The sequence below is a fragment of the Malus domestica genome, chromosome 16 (assembly GCF_042453785.1).
Source record: "Malus domestica chromosome 16, GDT2T_hap1".
Lineage (NCBI taxonomy): Eukaryota > Viridiplantae > Streptophyta > Magnoliopsida > Rosales > Rosaceae > Malus > Malus domestica.
This window is the reverse complement of record NC_091676.1, coordinates 5,400,540-5,417,521: the sequence shown is the minus strand read 5'-3', so window position 1 is coordinate 5,417,521 and position 16,982 is coordinate 5,400,540. Positions and strand designations below refer to the sequence as shown.

The following is a 16,982-nucleotide window of genomic DNA, read 5'->3' as shown; positions in this document are numbered from 1 at the left end:
TCCTTGTAGATGAAAATCATCATTCCTGCATCAGTGTTATTGAGAGAATGACCAATGAATTTCTTGCTAATTTATTGGGTGCTATGTATTATTGGACCGAGAACATGGTTTGTAATTTTACATATATAAAATAAAAGGAGCTTTTGACACACCCCGACCTGGAATGTCCACTAGAACTTCGAATTGAGCTGTGCTGGCTGACACCTGGAAGGTGATAAAGTCATAGAATGTGATAATGTGTAAAATGTAAATAAATTTAAAACTAAAAGTGCCTATATACACAAGTGTGTGGTGAGCGGGTATGGACCAATTTCACATGTGATAAAGAGCATAAGAAAAGTACAGTGAGGTAAGATAATAATTATATCATCATAAGGAGCCACCTGAAGTGGGAGTGCCACAAGTCCTCGTCGATACAGAATTTTGCTACTAGAACGTTGAGGGGTGTAAAATAGAAAGTGTGAGTGGGCAAACAAAGATTTTCAAAATCATTTCAATTATCAAGGATAGTAACCATTCGCCGTAAAACCTGTATAGTCTCCAAAAATTTATACTATGTAGAAGTATGAAATCAAATGCATACTAACAGCAAATCTAGAAGTATACCACTACCCAGCATCTCATTAGTAATATAAATAATCATGTGCTTAATAACTCATACTAGTACACAAGTCGGAATCATCTAAGGTGACATGTACGACTGCACTCATATCTCATCAACTAATGCTAGCACATAAGTCGGAGTCACCTATAGTGACATGTATGACTGCACTCATATCTCATCAACTAATGCTAGCACATAAGTCGGAGTCATCTATAGTGACCTGTACGACTCATCCATATCTCATCAATCAATGCTAGCACATAAGTCGTAGTCACCCATAGTGACATGTACGACTTATCTATATCTCGTCAATCAATGCTAGCACATAAGTCGAAGTCACCTATAGTGACATGTACGACTTATCTATATTTCATCAATCAATGCTAGCACATAAGTCGGAGTCACCTATAGTGACATGTACGATTTATCCATATCTCATCAATCAATGCTAACACATAAGTCAAAGTCACCTATAGTGACTTGCACGACTTATCTATATCTCATTAATCACAAGTATGTCATTAGGTAACATAATTGTCGATTTATTTTATAGATATGAATAACTAAACAATTTTCAAATCGCATGAATTTTTCTAGATGAACATTAATTTACCCCAAAAAAAAAAAACAGAAAAGGAAAACCTGTAGCTAGGGCCCAATTTATTTGGGCCGATTTTCGGTCTTGTTCCCTTCTCTGTTGGGCTTCATGAATTTAAAAGTCGGGCCCAAAAAACCAACAAAGTATTATCTTCCTTTTAGTTTTTAGTGACGGTTATGGTGGCAACGCAGTGGTGAAAGGGAACCCGAAGTTCACAATCAGAGCTCGCAGACTCTCCCTTCTGAACTCTGATCGCACTCCACCGTCGCATCACCGTCGTTCAACTTCCGGAGCTTAGGATTCGGACTCTTCAGGGGAGAGAAGCACCGGAATCGAACAATTAGGGCTTTCAGCTTCGAAACCTTCCGGGATTGCGATCACCGCCGAGGTTCGACGGAGGACTCGATCTCAGGTCAGTAGATTTGGTTCTGAAGAACAGCTAAATGGAATTTAGATTTTGAATTGTCAGTCACTTGTGACTCTGGATTCGGCATTGGAAGGCCAATCTCGAAATTCAATTCCAATGCCGAATCCTTGGAACCAGAGAGAGCGTTAAAGATTTCGTATCGGGTCGTGAGGATTTCTAGAGTGTGATTTTTGTTTGCTTATTTGTTATACATATGCCATGAATTATGAATTCAGATTTAGAGTATTTGAACTGTTTGATCAAGTGGCCATTGTTGAAGTAGTGTAGTAAAAGCCTATGATTTGGATGGCTTGCCAGTGGAGTTTGACTGCGGGTGTCGGAAATTCGGGTGCATGAGAAATGTGTCTAGGAAGGTGATGGAGAATTTTCGGGTGGTGAATTTCACTAGCTAGGCACTTTTAATTGCCCTGTCGATGAGATTCACACCAGCTTCATTGAGATGGATTCGCATGTTCAAGCTATACATACACATTCGCTTGGTTTAACATAACACATGTTTCATTTGACTGACAACATTGATTGGTTTTACAGTGGTGGGACAATGAATTTCCTTATGCGATCTACTCAGCATGTACAGCGTGTGACGGCAGAGCAGCCGTCTGTTCCGTTTGTACCGCCTGTGCCTCCTGTTCACGAACCACCTGCAGAGACGTATCCTACCCCAAAATCTGCAACAACCTTGGAGAGTCTAATTGGTGAAGATTCATATCCACAGTATTCCACAATCGAAGATAATGCTGGAGAAAGTGAATCTAGAGGTGAAAATGGAATTGGTGCAGAGAAGGAAACCTCTGTCATAGCAAAGCATTATGATGTCTCTGATGAGGAGGGATGGATCTCCATTCCATACAGTAAGTGCTTTCCGTTATACTAAACTATGTTCTGATATTTTGCATATGAGTTATGATATACAAAAATGTAGTTGACTAAGTACTTACATTATGTATTAAATACGTAATTCTACCATGGTGATTATAAACTAGTATGTATAAAGCTTGTTTTGCTCTTGCAGAAGAACTCCCTGATAATTGGAATGATGCACCGGATATACAGTCATTACGCTCTCTGGACCGGTCCTTTGTTTTCCCTGGTAGTTCTTCAATCTCCCGACTCTTTCGGTCTTGACATGCCTTTTTATATTTCACATGGAGGACACATCCTTCATTAGGACCTGAAATCTATTTTTTAATCCAGGTGAACAAGTTCATATCCTTGCATGCTTGTCAGCGTGTAAGCAGGACACAGAAATTATTACTCCCTTTAAATTAGCTGCAGCCATGAGTAAAAATGGCTTAAGACTAAGCCCAAAGAAACAAAATGGAAATGTGGAAGATGGCAATGGTACATTGTTGGGAAAGGGAGATATGAGTCCTGATAGTCAAGGTGCAGATCAAAATGGTGAAACCCTTTCAAAAGAGAAGACTGGTTCACAAAAGGATGTTTCTGCTAGTGAATCTCTTCTCAGAATGGAGGATCACAAAAGACAGACGGAAATTTTATTGCAAAGGTTTGAGAGTTCTCATTTTTTTGTTAGGATTGCAGACTCAAGTGAGGCACTTTGGGCAAAAAAAGGTACTTCTAAGAAGTCTTCAGAATCGGTTGATGTGGATGGTCAAGAGTCCACGGAAGATGGAACCCAGAAAACTGCAGTAAATGCCATTATTGATAAAGGGAATTTTGATCCCAAAGTCTCTGGAGGCGTAGCAAGAAATAATGTCAAGTGTTGCTCTCTTTCTAATGGAGACATAGTGGTATGTGCAATGAAGCTTGTAGGTTATTCATTGTATAGATACGTATTGTGTGTATACTGTATATATATGCACGCACACCATATGTATATTCATATCATACTTCAACTCGCTTGAGAAACGAAATATCAAATAGATATCGGGACATTGTTTTATGGTGAAAAACTGGGTATCTTCTATCTTCACCAAAGATTTTGTTTAGCCATCCAGCTAGTCTTCACACTTAACCCCGTATAATCCCAAAGTACCTCTCATATAATTTTCTTTCTTTTTCTTAGGCTGACCACGGCTCACTGGCAATGACTGTTGCAGCCGGAATTTTTTAAGATTTATGTTATTCTGTGCTCATCGAATTTCCAATGATTTTGTTTTCAGGTGACGGTAGGAAAACAATGTTAGTTGAATATTAGATAGGTGTGTTTAGCAGGTTTTAGGTGTACATTGAAGAATCCATGTCTTATATGTGTTTGCTGGTTTGGTCTTCATTTGTTAGCTGAAAGTTTAGAGTAGAATTTCCTCCATATTCATACAGCTTTAGTTGTTAAGCTTCCTGCAAGGTTTTATAAGAGAAAATCCCTGGCGGGTCTTAGTTTGTACTAAAATAAGTAAGTTTTGTAACTCTGATAACAAATTCCTTACCCCTAAGTTAAATTTTCTACGGTTGCTTTGTTTATTCTATACCTTCCATTTTAAAATATACTGAATTTTCTTTTTCCTCCCACATTCATGGCTATTGTAAGCAGTTGTTCAGATCACTTATTCTCATTCCATTTTCTTGTTTGGAAGGATGCAGGTTCTTTTACAAGTGAATGTTGGCGTAGATTTTTTGAATGACCCTGTTATTGAGATTCTTCAGTTTGAGAAATATCGTGAGAGAAGTTTGTTTGCTGACACTCAGGACAACTTAGTTGATGCAAATCAGGACCCATGTGGAGAATTGTTGAAATGGTTGCTCCCTTTGGATAACACCCTTCCACCTCCAGCTCGCCCTTTATCTCCTGCTTTAACTTCCAATTCAGGAATTGGTAGCACATCTCAAAAATCTGGTTCTCAACTCTTCTCCCATTTTAGAAGTTACTCCATGTCATCATTACCACAAAATACTACACCACCACCTGCACCTATTAAAGCTGCAAGTTCTAAGCCAAGCTTTGATCTTGAAGACTGGGATCAGAATTCATCTCAGAAGTTCTTGAAGAATAAAAAAACTGGTGGCGAGGGGCTTTTATCTTTTCGAGGCGTGTCATTGGAGCGAGAAAGATTTTCTGTTTGTTGTGGATTGGAGGGAATCTATATACCTGGAAGAAGGTGGAGGAGAAAACTTGAAATCATACAACCTGTAGAAATCCATTCTTTTGCTGCTGACTGCAATACAGATGACCTTCTTTGTGTCCAGATAAAGGTGTGAGCAATGATTGACTAGGTCAAGGTGTTTGTTAATTGTGCTTTTGATTTTCCTCCTGGAAGTTTTATAATGTCTAATCCCTCTTGTTTGAAATGACATTTTTGTTAGGCTTTGTCTCACATTCCTATTAAGTTATCATTTTGTTTTGCAGAATATTTCTCCAGAACATGGGTTAATACTTGTTTTGCCTTGATATTTTTATAATGTCTAATATCTTGTTAGGAACGACATGTTTGCTAGGCTTTGTCTCACATTTTCCTTTTGTTGTGCAGAATGTTTCTCCAACACATGCACCAAATATTGTGGTGTATATAGATGCTATAACAATTGTTTTTGAGGAGGCTTCAAAAGGTGGACAGTCCTTATCATTACCAATTGCATGTATAGAAGCAGGAAATGATCACAGTTTGCCAAATCTAGCCCTCAGGTTGTTATGTCTCTAGTATCTCAATTTGGTTTTCATGTCACACTGTAGTTTTCCTTGTTACAGAAACTTCATTTTTCATGGTGATTGTGTGTTTTATATCACATTAATGCCTAGGATTAGAAAATTATATGGATCGGTTGAAATTCCTGGTACTCTGTGTTCACGTAGAAGTTCCTTTGCATGTATAACAGTTGGCAAATTCTCTTGAACTTAGAAAGAGCTTAGATGCCCGAAAAATGGGTAAAAACACAAAATGACTTACATCTAGTTAGATACAAATTTGGGGTAGGAGAACAACCTCTGGCTACTCAGATAGCAGGTCTGACACAGCAAACACACTTGGTGACATAGAAAAAGGGCACCATCATTCTGGAGTAAAGTTGAAGCTTCATATCTTTCGTGTTTGAAACTCATGTTACATTGTTACTTACATCACACTTGTTTTGAAGAAAGATGTATAGTTTTTGGAATCCCAATTTATTTGTTCTCCTCATTAAAATTTCTCATGGCAGGAGAGGTGAAGAGCACTCCTTTATTCTTAAACCAGCAACATCCCTGTGGAAGAATTTCAAGACTGGTGGTGATAGAAGAACTCAATCATCACAACTACAGGCTGGAAATGCTGCACCAAGCTTGCGTTCGCCGGCTAAGACTGTTGAAGGAAAGAAGAGTGCTTCAACTGCTGATCAGTACGCAATTATGGTATCATGTCGGTGCAACTACACTGGTAATTATATATCTCTCAATGTTCCATAGTTGGAGGACCTAAGTTTTAATTTCTAATTCTTCTCCTTTTATGTTACATCTGCAGAGTCGAGATTATTTTTCAAACAGCCAACAAGTTGGTGTCCGCGTGTTTCAAGGGATCTTATGATCTCTGTTGCAACTGAAATGTCTGGACAATCTAGTGCACCCAATGGAGGAGTCTCTCAGCTTCCCGTTCAGGTTTCATATACTTGGTAGCACGAATGTGTCTTTGTGGGATTTCCCTTTTTCATGTTGTATTAGGTTCCATCTAACTTTTCAATCTTGCAGGTCTTAACTCTTCAGGTTTCAAATCTAATGTCAGAAGATCTAACTCTGACAGTTCTTGCTCCAGCTTCTTTCACTTCCCCTCCTTCAGTGGTCTCCTTGAACTCATCCCCTACTTCACCAATGAGTCCATTTGTTAGTTTAACTGAGTTTACAGGAAAGAGTCCTACAATGCAGACGATAAGCTCACCACTCCTTTCGGACAATCAGAAACAACATGGGAAAGGTGGAGTTTGGCCAGCTTCTTTTAGCGAACAGACTTCTCCATTATCTGATGCCATTCCAGGTACCGGTCCGTGTTGTACACATCTGTGGCTTCAGAGTAGAGTTCCACTGGGGTAATGCTCTATTTTCTTCTCTCTCTTTTTCATTTTGTATTCATGGGTATTCCAGTTATTATAATTTTCTCGTCACAACAGATGCGTCCCCTCTCAATCTATGGCAACCGTCAAGCTTGAGCTACTTCCATTGACTGATGGCATAATTACACTGGACACTCTACAAATTGATGTGAAGGAAAAAGGTAAACATCTTCGTATTCCTACCATTTTCTGTTTCCACACACCACTTTAGGAAAAATGAGTGGTTTACGTACCTTCATGTCACGCAAAATTTAATAGTACGTTTGGATAAGGGTTCATTAGTTGATACTTAGGGGGTATGTTCTACAGTTTTACTGTTCAAATTATGTCCTGCTTTGACTGTTAAACAATTATTACTCAATAAGTCTGAAAAGAAAATGATAAATAGCACTTGTTTAGGCGTATTCTGTTAAGGAATCTAGGTCCGCTAATTTGACTGCTTAAAGATGGAGCATTAGGAAAAAAGGAACGAGTATTGGGCAGTCAATTTAATCAATAAGTAATGAATCGGTATCTAGAAGACACTTTGGTTGGTTTTCTGCTTTCTCTCGGGTTCCTCTCTCAGAACTAAATCTCGTACCATTTACGAGGGTTATCCTTTACTTAAATGTGAAAATCCAACCGATGAATTTGTTGTTCTGATCGAGTACCATTTTCTTGCACAACAGGTGTTACCTACATACCCGAGTACTCACTGAAGATTAATGCGACTTCCAGTATTTCCACAGGGATTATTTAGGAAATATCTAGTGCAGCATGCATGTCACTCTCCCACTTTAAACCGAGCCGTTGAAGAATTTTGAACCGTCACATGTGCAGTCATCCAGCATCAGGCTCTTAACAACAGGCGCTGCGCCGAGGTTTGCTTTTGCCTTCTTTAGTCGAGATTCGCGAATTCGTTCCAGAAATACAAGGTTCCCTGTGTGTTGTAAATGGTGGTTTGAGAGGGGATAGGAATTGTTGCAAATATCCCTTCGATGGGAGACTGTATTCTCTGTATGTGTTGAGACGTAACCATTTTATACAGAAAAAAATTATAGACTTTCATTGAGTTTTATGCATGGCAATGACTTTGGCTGATTCTTTTTCTTCATTGTTTTCTTCTTCCTTTATTCTGTTCCCCACATGATGTGATAGCATTTGCAAATTTCCACAAGAACGTACCTGCATCCCGTACGTCGGTGCAGTGTTTCAAACTTAGCACGCAATATAATGCTATTCGTTATAATTCTTTTAAAAGCAGTGCGTAATTGGTACTATTAAATTAGCGTTGCTAGCAAAAGTCTCATTTTGAAAAGCAGTGCATTACTATTACTGTTATAGTAGCGTACCTAGTGAGTCTACCTAGTAAAAGTCTCTCATTTTGAAAAAAACAGTGCGTTACTGGTACTGTTACAGTAGCGTACCTAATAAAAGTCTCTCATTTTAAAAAGCAGTGCGTTACTTTTACTGTTATAGTAACGTACCTAACGAGTGTATCCAATAAACTTAGCAAGTGTACCTGATAAAAGTCTCTCATTTTAAAAAGCAGTGCTTTACTGGTATTGCTATAGTAGTGTACCTAACGAATCTAAGTGCAATGCCAGCATAACATTCTTTATTCATCTGGTTTTTTTTTTTCTTTTACTAGTAATGACTACACATTTTCGTTTTCTCCTTTTGCACTTTTTTTTTTAATTACTCAATTGAACAACTAAATAAGATTCTGAAATACTTTCAATTTAGCATAACAAAAACAAGTGGAAAATTGAAAAAAAGAAAAAGATGAGAATAATAAGATGCACACATTGCAGACAATGATGCCTTTTGCAAAATTTTCATAAGAACTTACAAACATCGGATACTTCATGATACGATATTTCAAACTAATAACGTAATACAATATTACTCATTTTGATTTTTTAAAAAGCAGTACATTATCAGTACTTTGAAAGTGGCGAAAAAATAAATTAAAAAAAACCCCAAAAAAATTAAATAAAAGATGAGAACAATAAGATGCACGCATTGCAGGCTTTGAGTAGTGAAGTGATGATATAAACCTGACGCGCGCGTTTCCGTCCGCCCACCCGCCCGCCCCATGATGATCCTCTCTAGATTCTTTTTAAAAGGATTTTCGGAATCCTCAAATCGTATTTGTTGATTGTATATCGTGCAGTCAGTTTTTGTCATATATTATTTATATTTAATTATAATAAAAATATTTAAAATAATTTATGATCGTACGATGTACGATGTCCCACCCTCTCTCTTTCTCTCTCCTGCCCGAACCGTCCCTATTTTTCCACCTCTACCCCCTCCATTTTCCCAAAACCTCAAAGCCTTTCACCTCGTACGGTCCAGCAACACAACGGGTAGCCCGGACATGCCACATCCGCTGCCCGTTTTCTCCAGGGCAGCTCAATATGCTTTTTTTTTTTCTGATTTGGATCCTCTTCTAGGCAGAGGGTCTGAATCCTGCTGACCAAGTAATACGGATTGTTGGAATCAAAATCTAACGGATACAATTATTATAATTTTTAGAGGATCATTCTATTTGTAGTCATTAAATTTTGATCAAACGATCCGTGTTGCTTGGTCAGGAGGATTTAGACCCTCTGCTCAGAAGATGATCCAAAGCCCTTTTTTTCCTAGCCTTACAGAATGGGTAGCCCGGGCATGCCACATCAGCTGCCCCTTTTTTCCGGGCAGCTTGATTTGCTTTTTTCTAGTTTTCGTTTCCATTCAAAATAGTTAAAAAAAATTGAGGAGAGAGAATCCGACAATTCGGAATATTATATGTCTAGTAACGATATTTTGGCTAATTATTATTTATTTTGGTCCCAAAAAAACAAATATTTATTTTTTTCACCAAACTTTAAACTGTTAGCTTGTGGGAGTCCATTTTCTGAGATTTCTGCAGACATTTCTGGGTTAAAACTGAAAATTTGGCTGTTCCTATCTGATAAAAAGGACACTTCCCTCTTGGGTTTTATTTTTTTTCTTTTTCCCCACGAGCTGATTGATTTCGCTTCAAGGGTTCGTCGAATTTGATCTGCTTTCCGCGTGATCTATCTGTTTTTTCAGCTGGGTCGTCTTTTTTTTCCTCTAAATTCAGTTGGGTTTTTGTAAAGTTCTGAAATTTCAGGGATTTTGGTGGGTTTTTCGTATGGGTTGTGTCGACGGCGGATAGAGGCGGTTCTGGGTGGTTCTGCGGGGGTGGGAAGGTGGTGGGTTTGGGTGTTTGATGGTATCTGGATTTGATTGTTTTAGGGTTTGTGAGAAATGGGTTTGAAAGCTGAGGATGGTAAAGTGGAGGCCTGGGACATCTGCAAATCGAAGGTGAGGAGGAAGAAGAAGCAGAAAGCTGATGGGGATGATGATGATGACGTGGAGGAGGAGGGGAGTGGGTGTTGGGTTAGGCTGAGGTACTTTGGGAGCTGCATTTCTTCAAGATCCAAAGTTGATAGCTCAATCAGTGGGACCAGTAATACTCACTGTGGTGGTAACTTTCTGCTTCTCTTGGAATTACCTTTTTTACAAGCTCATATGCTTCAAGTATGTTTGATGAGATTGATTGCTTTTGGGGATTGTTCTGTTGTTTCTGTTTGAGCTTGTGTTGTGTAATCTGTAGAGTTCTTACTTTGTTAGTCATAGCATAAGCAAATTTAGCCTCCCATAAGTTAGCTGCATTATACTACTTTGGTCAAGCCGAAGAGCTTTGCTCTTGGTAGATTTTAATCAAAGCATGATAATTCCCAGAATTTGTGAAGAGTATACCTGCAGTGACGGGGGTAAATTTTGAGTTTTGGAGGGGGGGTTTTAGAGATGAAACCCAATTGAGCTCTTTTTTCTTTCTCATACGAGAATAGCCTGATTGGTGGCTGAAAAATCCTCTCTTGGTCCTCAAAGAAACATTCCACAGAAACATGTGAGTTTGGTTTTGAGAACAAGAGTAATCCCTCCTCTTTGCTGTCTCCTATAGCGGGAAAACAATATCTTAATTCCAGACTGTATGACTAAATGAATACATAAGACACGTTTGCGGAAACTTGAAGTATGTTCTGCCTTATTAAAAAGATGAAGGCTTGTGTATTCTGATAATGTACTACCCTGTAATTTTCACTTTCTTTTAGTTTGTTGGATGCTTTGTATAAAACTTATCTGTTTCTGAGGATTGTCAACCAACAAACTAGGGCTGTCTTGTATGGAAGGAAATGAAAACTAATCACCAACTAGGAAGCTCAGTCTGTTGTGATTTAGGACAGTGAGGTTGATAATTAAGGAATTGGCAAGGAGATGGTTGGGCATGCGGATGAAATTTTGGTAGCAGCGGTGAGGGTGTATCATTATGGTATGGGAAATGAAGCCATAAGGGGTGTGTGCTATTGGAGGATAGAATTTATGGCTTTAGCAAAAATTTCCTGGGTTTGGAAGAGTGGTTTTTGAGTTGAGTACATAGTAATTCTAGATATAAACTAAGTTTTATAAGATACATGGCATATGTCAGATGGCTGTCGTTATGGTGTCTAATTTAGCTGGTCTTCTAATTTCCTATTCAATGCTACTAACTCATATGATAGAGCACTTCCATTTGACATTATATTAATCTGGTATATCTTTTTGTGCAATTCATTGGTTATGTGTACTTGTCTTCAAGAATAAGTTCTTACATCAAATCCTTTGTATGCTTTAAACTTAATTTGCTTACTGGGAACATGTTTTCAACTTAGTACTATTAAGAAACCATGTTTTTTAATTTGTATCAGTAGTCTAATGTATTGGTTTCTCTTTTGGTGTGTGCAGAAACTAAATCTATAAATGATACGAGCAGGGACCAACCAACAGCTACTGTAGTCTCTTCATCAACCACTAGTAATACAGAAAGTAATGCATCCACTTCCAAACTTGAAGAGGAACTTAAAGTTGCTTCACGGTTGCGAAAATTCACATTTATTGATCTTAAATGGGCAACAAGAAATTTCAGACCTGAAAGTCTTCTTGGTGAAGGTGGTTTTGGTTGTGTGTTCAAGGGGTGGATAGAAGAAAATGGAACTGCTCCAGTAAAACCTGGCACAGGTCTTACTGTTGCCGTTAAAACTCTTAACCATGATGGACTTCAGGGTCATAAAGAATGGCTGGTTTGGATCTGTCCTTATTTTTTTTTGTAACTTTAGCACTACTAAATATTTGGTGTTCTCTGCCTATCTTGTATTCAATTATTGATTTTTGTTTCGCTTTCTATGTGGCAGGCTGAAGTAAATTATCTTGGTGACCTTGTCCATCCAAACTTAGTTAAACTTGTAGGATACTGCATTGAAGATGATCAAAGGCTGCTAGTGTATGAGTTCATGCCTCGAGGGAGCTTGGAGAACCATCTATTTAGGAGTAAGTAACTGCCTTTTTGAAAATCTAATTTTCATTCAGTGCACCCAATTAGCCAATTAGGAGTATTATTTGGCATTCTTTGACAATATCTGCTTTGTGCAGGGTCGTTGCCTCTTCCATGGTCTATTCGAATGAAGATTGCATTAGGTGCTGCAAAAGGCCTTGCTTTTCTCCACGAGGAAGCAGAAAGACCTGTGATCTATCGTGACTTTAAAACCTCCAACATTTTATTGGACGCCGTATGTGCTTAGAGCTTTGGCTAACTCACATACTTCCCCTTAATATCATTCATCTATCTAATAAAGTGCCATTTCAGGATTATAATGCCAAGCTGTCTGACTTCGGACTTGCCAAAGATGGTCCCGAGGGTGATAAAACTCATGTCTCCACCCGTGTGATGGGAACTTATGGTTATGCAGCTCCTGAATATGTAATGACTGGTAAGGAATTGATAGTATGTCTCTCAAATATAATTAGTTAAGATGGCCATCTCTTCGTTTTTCTTGTAATTTCCATCCGCTTCACTAGTTTGCGTACTTTTAACTTCTCAAACTTCATGTCTTGAGCATGTAGAAGCTATATGCGTTATCTGGTGTTGAGTGTTACACATGAGCTAGGTCTAAGATGGTGGGTGCAATTAATGCTCATCCTCTTGGACATTATGTTTTTGATACATGTAAAGATTCTCGATACTTTGTTGAAGTCTGAGTATATTCACTTGTATTTTGTTGCAGGACATCTTACATCCAGGAGTGATGTATATAGTTTTGGCGTGGTTTTACTCGAGATGCTGACCGGCAGAAGATCCATGGACAAAAACCGACCCAATGGCGAACATAACCTTGTGGAATGGGCACGGCCACATCTAGGAGAAAGAAGAAGATTCTACCGGTTGATAGACCCTCGGCTTGAAGGCCACTTTTCGATAAAAGGTGTCCAAAAAGCCGCACAACTAGCTGCCCACTGCCTTAGTCGAGATCCAAAAGCCAGGCCCCTAATGAGTGAAGTTGTGGAAGCCTTAAAGCCCCTGCCAGCCCTCAAGGATATGGCAAGCTCATCATATTATTTCCAGACAATGCAAGGTGACCGTGTCGGTTCCAGCCCAAATACCAGAAACGGCATCAGACCACAAGGAGGATTGCTGACAAGGAACGGGCATCATCAGCAGAGGAGCCTTTCGATACCAAATGGTACCCATGCTTCTCCATATCACCATCAATATCCCCATCCATCGCCAAAACCTAATGTCAAACCGTAAGATAGGGTTGGCAGCTGTCTGTATCATTTCCCACCTCCTGTGAGCAATCATTTTCTTCTTTTTCCCCCTTTTTTCGCTTCCTCGATCCGTACAGATGTAATTTTCGGTTAAAGCATTTGTTCTTGGACCAACTGGAAAAGCAGCAGAGATTCATGTTTGCTTTGATGTTATGTTTTAGAATGTAAGGGCAGGTGAAGCTTCTCTGAGCAAAAATGTGTTATGCCATTTCTGGTTGGAAAGACCATAATTATTGCCTCCCTTTAATCTGTCATCTTTTTCATACAAGTCTTTTGGCTCAATGAGTACGTTCCCACAACGGGATTACAAAACTTGCAGCTCAAGTCGTTAAGAACATTACCTCCAGATTCAATATTTTTATGTACAAATTCCCGTCTCCTAACATCGCTCGTCTACATGGCCATACCTTTTGGACTTGGCTCATTGAGTGTGTGATGTCGACCGAGTGTGATCGCTAAAAGCTATTATTTCACGTGTTATAATATAATCAGCGGTAGCCAAATTCTCTACCTGTAGATTAGAGTATTTTTATGTTTTTGGGACTACATTTCCAAAGAGAATTATTTGCGTCTGAAGTAAACGCATAAAACCTGCCTTCTTTTACTATTTCTGTGAAATAAACATGTACATGCTCAAACCTCTCTCATGGTGTAGCGCATTTGTAATTTAGTAACGTCTCAGCCTGGAAGACCACTTTGCTAAATGTCCTAAATCCATGCTTAATCCATGAGAGGTTTTGTTTTGTGTTCCTTTTCTTCTTTGGCAGGTCGTTCTCCGATGGTGGAATCCGCATCGTCGTTATAAAGGATGATTGTTGTTTCATGCAGCCTTCCTGGTCAGCTGCTCCTTTGATGTGCTCTCGAAGATCTTGTCGGCATTTCCAACCTCAAATCCGTCTCGCCTGTGATGCTCTTTAACCTGTGCAAGTTTGTAGTTCAAATTGTTCATAACTGTACAACACTAAAAGAAACTTGAAAACCCGAAAATACTAAGAGACGGAAGTATGGTCACCTCGTCAAGGGGCAGATTGCTGTATTGAGGCAGAACCAGGCGTTCAGCAAACTCGATGTAGGAGCAGGGGACTGATTCAGTTACACCATCCGCAAATTGGAAATGGATTGAATCTGCGACTGTTGAACTTTGCTGAAGAAGGCCATCGGGGCTCACTGTTAATGCAAAAATTAAAGTCATTACATCATAATCTCCGGAATTGAACACGCAATTTGGTCATAACAGCATTGAGTCATATATGCAATAAAAGATGTTTTGTGAAATTTCACTAAACTCAGTTTCGAAATGCCAATAATGTCTCCCTTTTCATATCGCAAAGAAGCATCAATCGTGTACAAAAACACCACAAGATCATTTCCAAGACATTTTGTTGTGCTAAAAATCATGGAACAAACCTTTAAGAATTCCCCCTTCAGAATTCAACTTGAAACCATTCTTCTCAATGAACTGGTTGAGGCTTTTAATATCTCTCAAGTGCGATTTCAGCTGATGAGTGGAGATGGTGGCATGGTTCAGTGCATACCCATTGACAAGCGTCCAGGCAGCATATTCGCTTTCCCTACATATCCATAAGATACAGGCCTTATAAAGATCGAGATATAACAATATGATGCCAGGAAATGCAATGTTCACATTGTTAAACTTCAGGGCTGCTACAATATTCAAACCCAACCTCCCTGGCAGATACGAAATTTTGCTTACGCAAATAGTAAGACATGGATATTGACACAAGAACAGAATGAAAATCAAGTACCTAGCCAATTGTTGGAATTCAGAATGTAACGGCTTCTCCCACGTTAAAGATCCGAGAGCACTTGCTAGAGCAGCATGTTTATTTCCAGAACCAGATATTTCAGTGTACTTTTTTATTATATCCTGAATGTTGAAACAACAGTCTCACTATATGCGAAACAGGAACCATATGAACACAACATGTTATCTATTTTCCATGAACGGAGGAACATATATTGATATATATACCTGAGTTTGGGGACTCATCTGATCTACAAGAAGCTCGGATATGAAAACTCTCGGCAGAGGCCCATTCACACCACTGCCGCCATGAGGAATGGGAACACTGGGGGGAGAAAACCACAATGCTCTCAATTTTTTAGCTGGGAATCTCAATTCCTCCCGGGGCGTGTACCCAAAATCCAGGAAAATTTTGGCCATGGAATCAATGCCATAACCATTCACCTATTTATTGTTCCCAATTAAAACAAACTTCAGCACCAATGCTAACAAGATCAATTTAAAACTAACGAATATAGCAGATGTGAATTAAGTCAGTTAGCCACGGAAATATCCTCGTAGTTTAGATTCTTTGGAACATCGATTTTGTCAACAAAAATGAACGCATATCATCAATTTCATCACATACAGAGTTTAATGTCTAAACGAAAACACGAATAAAAACTTTTTGATAACAATTCATTGAGCCAAGGGAACGGAATTCAATTACCCCAAAAGTCCTGAATGCGAAATGGTCATAGTAAATTTGTTCATCGGAAGCCGACCCAACAAGCTCCAAGATTGCTTTTGCAGTTGGGTTTCTGCTTAAGTAGACAGCCTCCATGCTTGCCAACACTGCCCTGAAAAATGATTCGGCTCCCTGCAAAACATGATCAATTAATCTAAATAGCAAATACGCACTACCGTCTAGCGGAGTTCCTCTCTCTCAGCCGAAAGGTCTCAGGATCGACTCTCACGGACGACGAGTTGGATAAAAACATTGAAAATTAACAACAGATGAGAATCGAACCTGGGAAGGAGGATCAAGGGATGTTCCGTTGTCTGATCTGGAGCTGGAAAGCGTAGAGACATATTGCTTGTTCATGGAGATTGAATGTCTGAGGGGAAAGGATGATGATTCGGTGAGGGAGATGAAATTCCTCCGGGTGATGGTGATGGGATTAACGTTTGGTTGGAGAGGAGTGAGAGAGTAAAGGGTTGATGAGGTTCTGTTAATGGCGGATGAGGAGGAGGTAACGGAGGAGATCATTCTGGACAGTCTCATACGTTCGTCGTCTGCTTTCTCTCTCTGGAATTATTATTATTTTTTTTTCTTGTTTCTTCTTGTTTTGCTTCTTCTCTGTTTGGAAATAAGTTGCGTTTGCTCCGCTCGCTCTCCACCACCCTCCGCCTGGAATTTTAATCCACACAATCAATTATTTAAGTGCCTCTTTCTTAAGATTATCCAATAATGTGTTTCAACGATGCCAACGGTTTATTTGTTAAGTTTTAAAAATTATTTAAATCCGTCACTTAGTATTATGGTAAGATCAAACTTAATTTTGGGCTAAATGCTATTTTTTAGGTTTTATTCCCTCAATTCAACCCAACTCATGTTAAATGTGTGGACAAAAAGCTAAAAGTCAAACAAAAGTCAAATTTCCCTCTTGATTTAGCCCAAAAAATGGTGTGGACACCACCAGCGGGATCCCACCCACATTGGCATGTCTTCCAATATTTATTGAATCCAATCGCTGAAATTAAATATAATCAAATCTAATAGTAAAAAAAAAGATTTAACGGCCCAAATTTAAATCTAGCTGCTAAAATAATTAAAATTTTTATTTAACTCAAAATTCATCCAAATTTAGTGATTTTTCAATATTTATTGGAATTTAAATATTTTTAGATTAAAATGTTCATAAAATTAAATTATGATAGTGTACATAATTTTTTTTTAAATTACTTTTAAAAGAAAAAATTAGTCTAAATTTAT

The 16,982-nt window shown here is 38.7% G+C and overlaps 3 protein-coding genes across 3 annotated transcripts; 2 read left to right on the top strand and 1 right to left on the bottom strand.

Moving 5' to 3' along the window:
* Positions 1-1,358: 1,358 nt before the first annotated feature.
* On the top strand, positions 1,359-7,683 carry LOC103416653 (uncharacterized). The gene is made up of 11 exons (XM_017327152.3): positions 1,359-1,614; positions 2,161-2,480; positions 2,642-2,719; positions 2,824-3,380; positions 4,171-4,779; positions 5,055-5,209; positions 5,722-5,936; positions 6,021-6,154; positions 6,245-6,579; positions 6,661-6,764; positions 7,272-7,683. Exons 2-11 carry the CDS (start codon positions 2,171-2,173, stop codon positions 7,340-7,342), a joined length of 2,568 nt encoding a protein of 855 aa, XP_017182641.3. The 5' UTR covers positions 1,359-1,614; positions 2,161-2,170; the 3' UTR covers positions 7,343-7,683.
* A 1,706-nt stretch (positions 7,684-9,389) lies between these two features.
* On the top strand, positions 9,390-13,472 carry LOC103402932 (serine/threonine-protein kinase PBL34-like). The gene is made up of 6 exons (XM_008341715.4): positions 9,390-10,084; positions 11,386-11,720; positions 11,832-11,967; positions 12,070-12,206; positions 12,284-12,407; positions 12,702-13,472. Exons 1-6 carry the CDS (start codon positions 9,865-9,867, stop codon positions 13,223-13,225), a joined length of 1,476 nt encoding a protein of 491 aa, XP_008339937.2. The 5' UTR covers positions 9,390-9,864; the 3' UTR covers positions 13,226-13,472.
* A 247-nt stretch (positions 13,473-13,719) lies between these two features.
* LOC103402933 (2-oxoadipate dioxygenase/decarboxylase, chloroplastic-like) lies at positions 13,720-16,478 on the bottom strand. Its single transcript, XM_008341716.4, has 7 exons — positions 16,017-16,478; positions 15,717-15,866; positions 15,236-15,451; positions 15,009-15,130; positions 14,650-14,813; positions 14,255-14,409; positions 13,720-14,161 (listed from the first exon to the last, which is right to left on the bottom strand). The coding sequence occupies exons 1-7, from the start codon at positions 16,269-16,271 to the stop codon at positions 14,063-14,065; spliced, it is 1,161 nt and encodes a 386-aa protein (XP_008339938.1). The 5' UTR covers positions 16,272-16,478; the 3' UTR covers positions 13,720-14,062.
* Between the last annotated feature and the right edge of the window lie 504 nt (positions 16,479-16,982).

Excerpts from the sequence above, each read along its gene's own strand:
- LOC103402933 (XM_008341716.4), bottom strand. The coding sequence starts at position 16,271 with ATGAGACTGTCCAGAATGATCTCCTCCGTTACCTCCTCCTCATCCGCC. Across the intron at positions 15,867-16,016 it reads CCCTTGATCCTCCTTCCCAG|GGAGCCGAATCATTTTTCAG; the intron begins GTTCGATTCTCA and ends CATGTTTTGCAG. Across the intron at positions 14,410-14,649 it reads TGAAGGGGGAATTCTTAAAG|TGAGCCCCGATGGCCTTCTT; the intron begins GTTTGTTCCATG and ends TTGCATTAACAG.
- LOC103416653 (XM_017327152.3), top strand. The coding sequence starts at position 2,171 with ATGAATTTCCTTATGCGATCTACTCAGCATGTACAGCGTGTGACGGCA. Across the intron at positions 2,720-2,823 it reads CCGGTCCTTTGTTTTCCCTG|GTGAACAAGTTCATATCCTT; the intron begins GTAGTTCTTCAA and ends TTTTTAATCCAG. Across the intron at positions 3,381-4,170 it reads TTTCTAATGGAGACATAGTG|GTTCTTTTACAAGTGAATGT; the intron begins GTATGTGCAATG and ends GGAAGGATGCAG.
- LOC103402932 (XM_008341715.4), top strand. The coding sequence starts at position 9,865 with ATGGGTTTGAAAGCTGAGGATGGTAAAGTGGAGGCCTGGGACATCTGC. Across the intron at positions 11,721-11,831 it reads AGGGTCATAAAGAATGGCTG|GCTGAAGTAAATTATCTTGG; the intron begins GTTTGGATCTGT and ends TCTATGTGGCAG. Across the intron at positions 11,968-12,069 it reads GGAGAACCATCTATTTAGGA|GGTCGTTGCCTCTTCCATGG; the intron begins GTAAGTAACTGC and ends TGCTTTGTGCAG.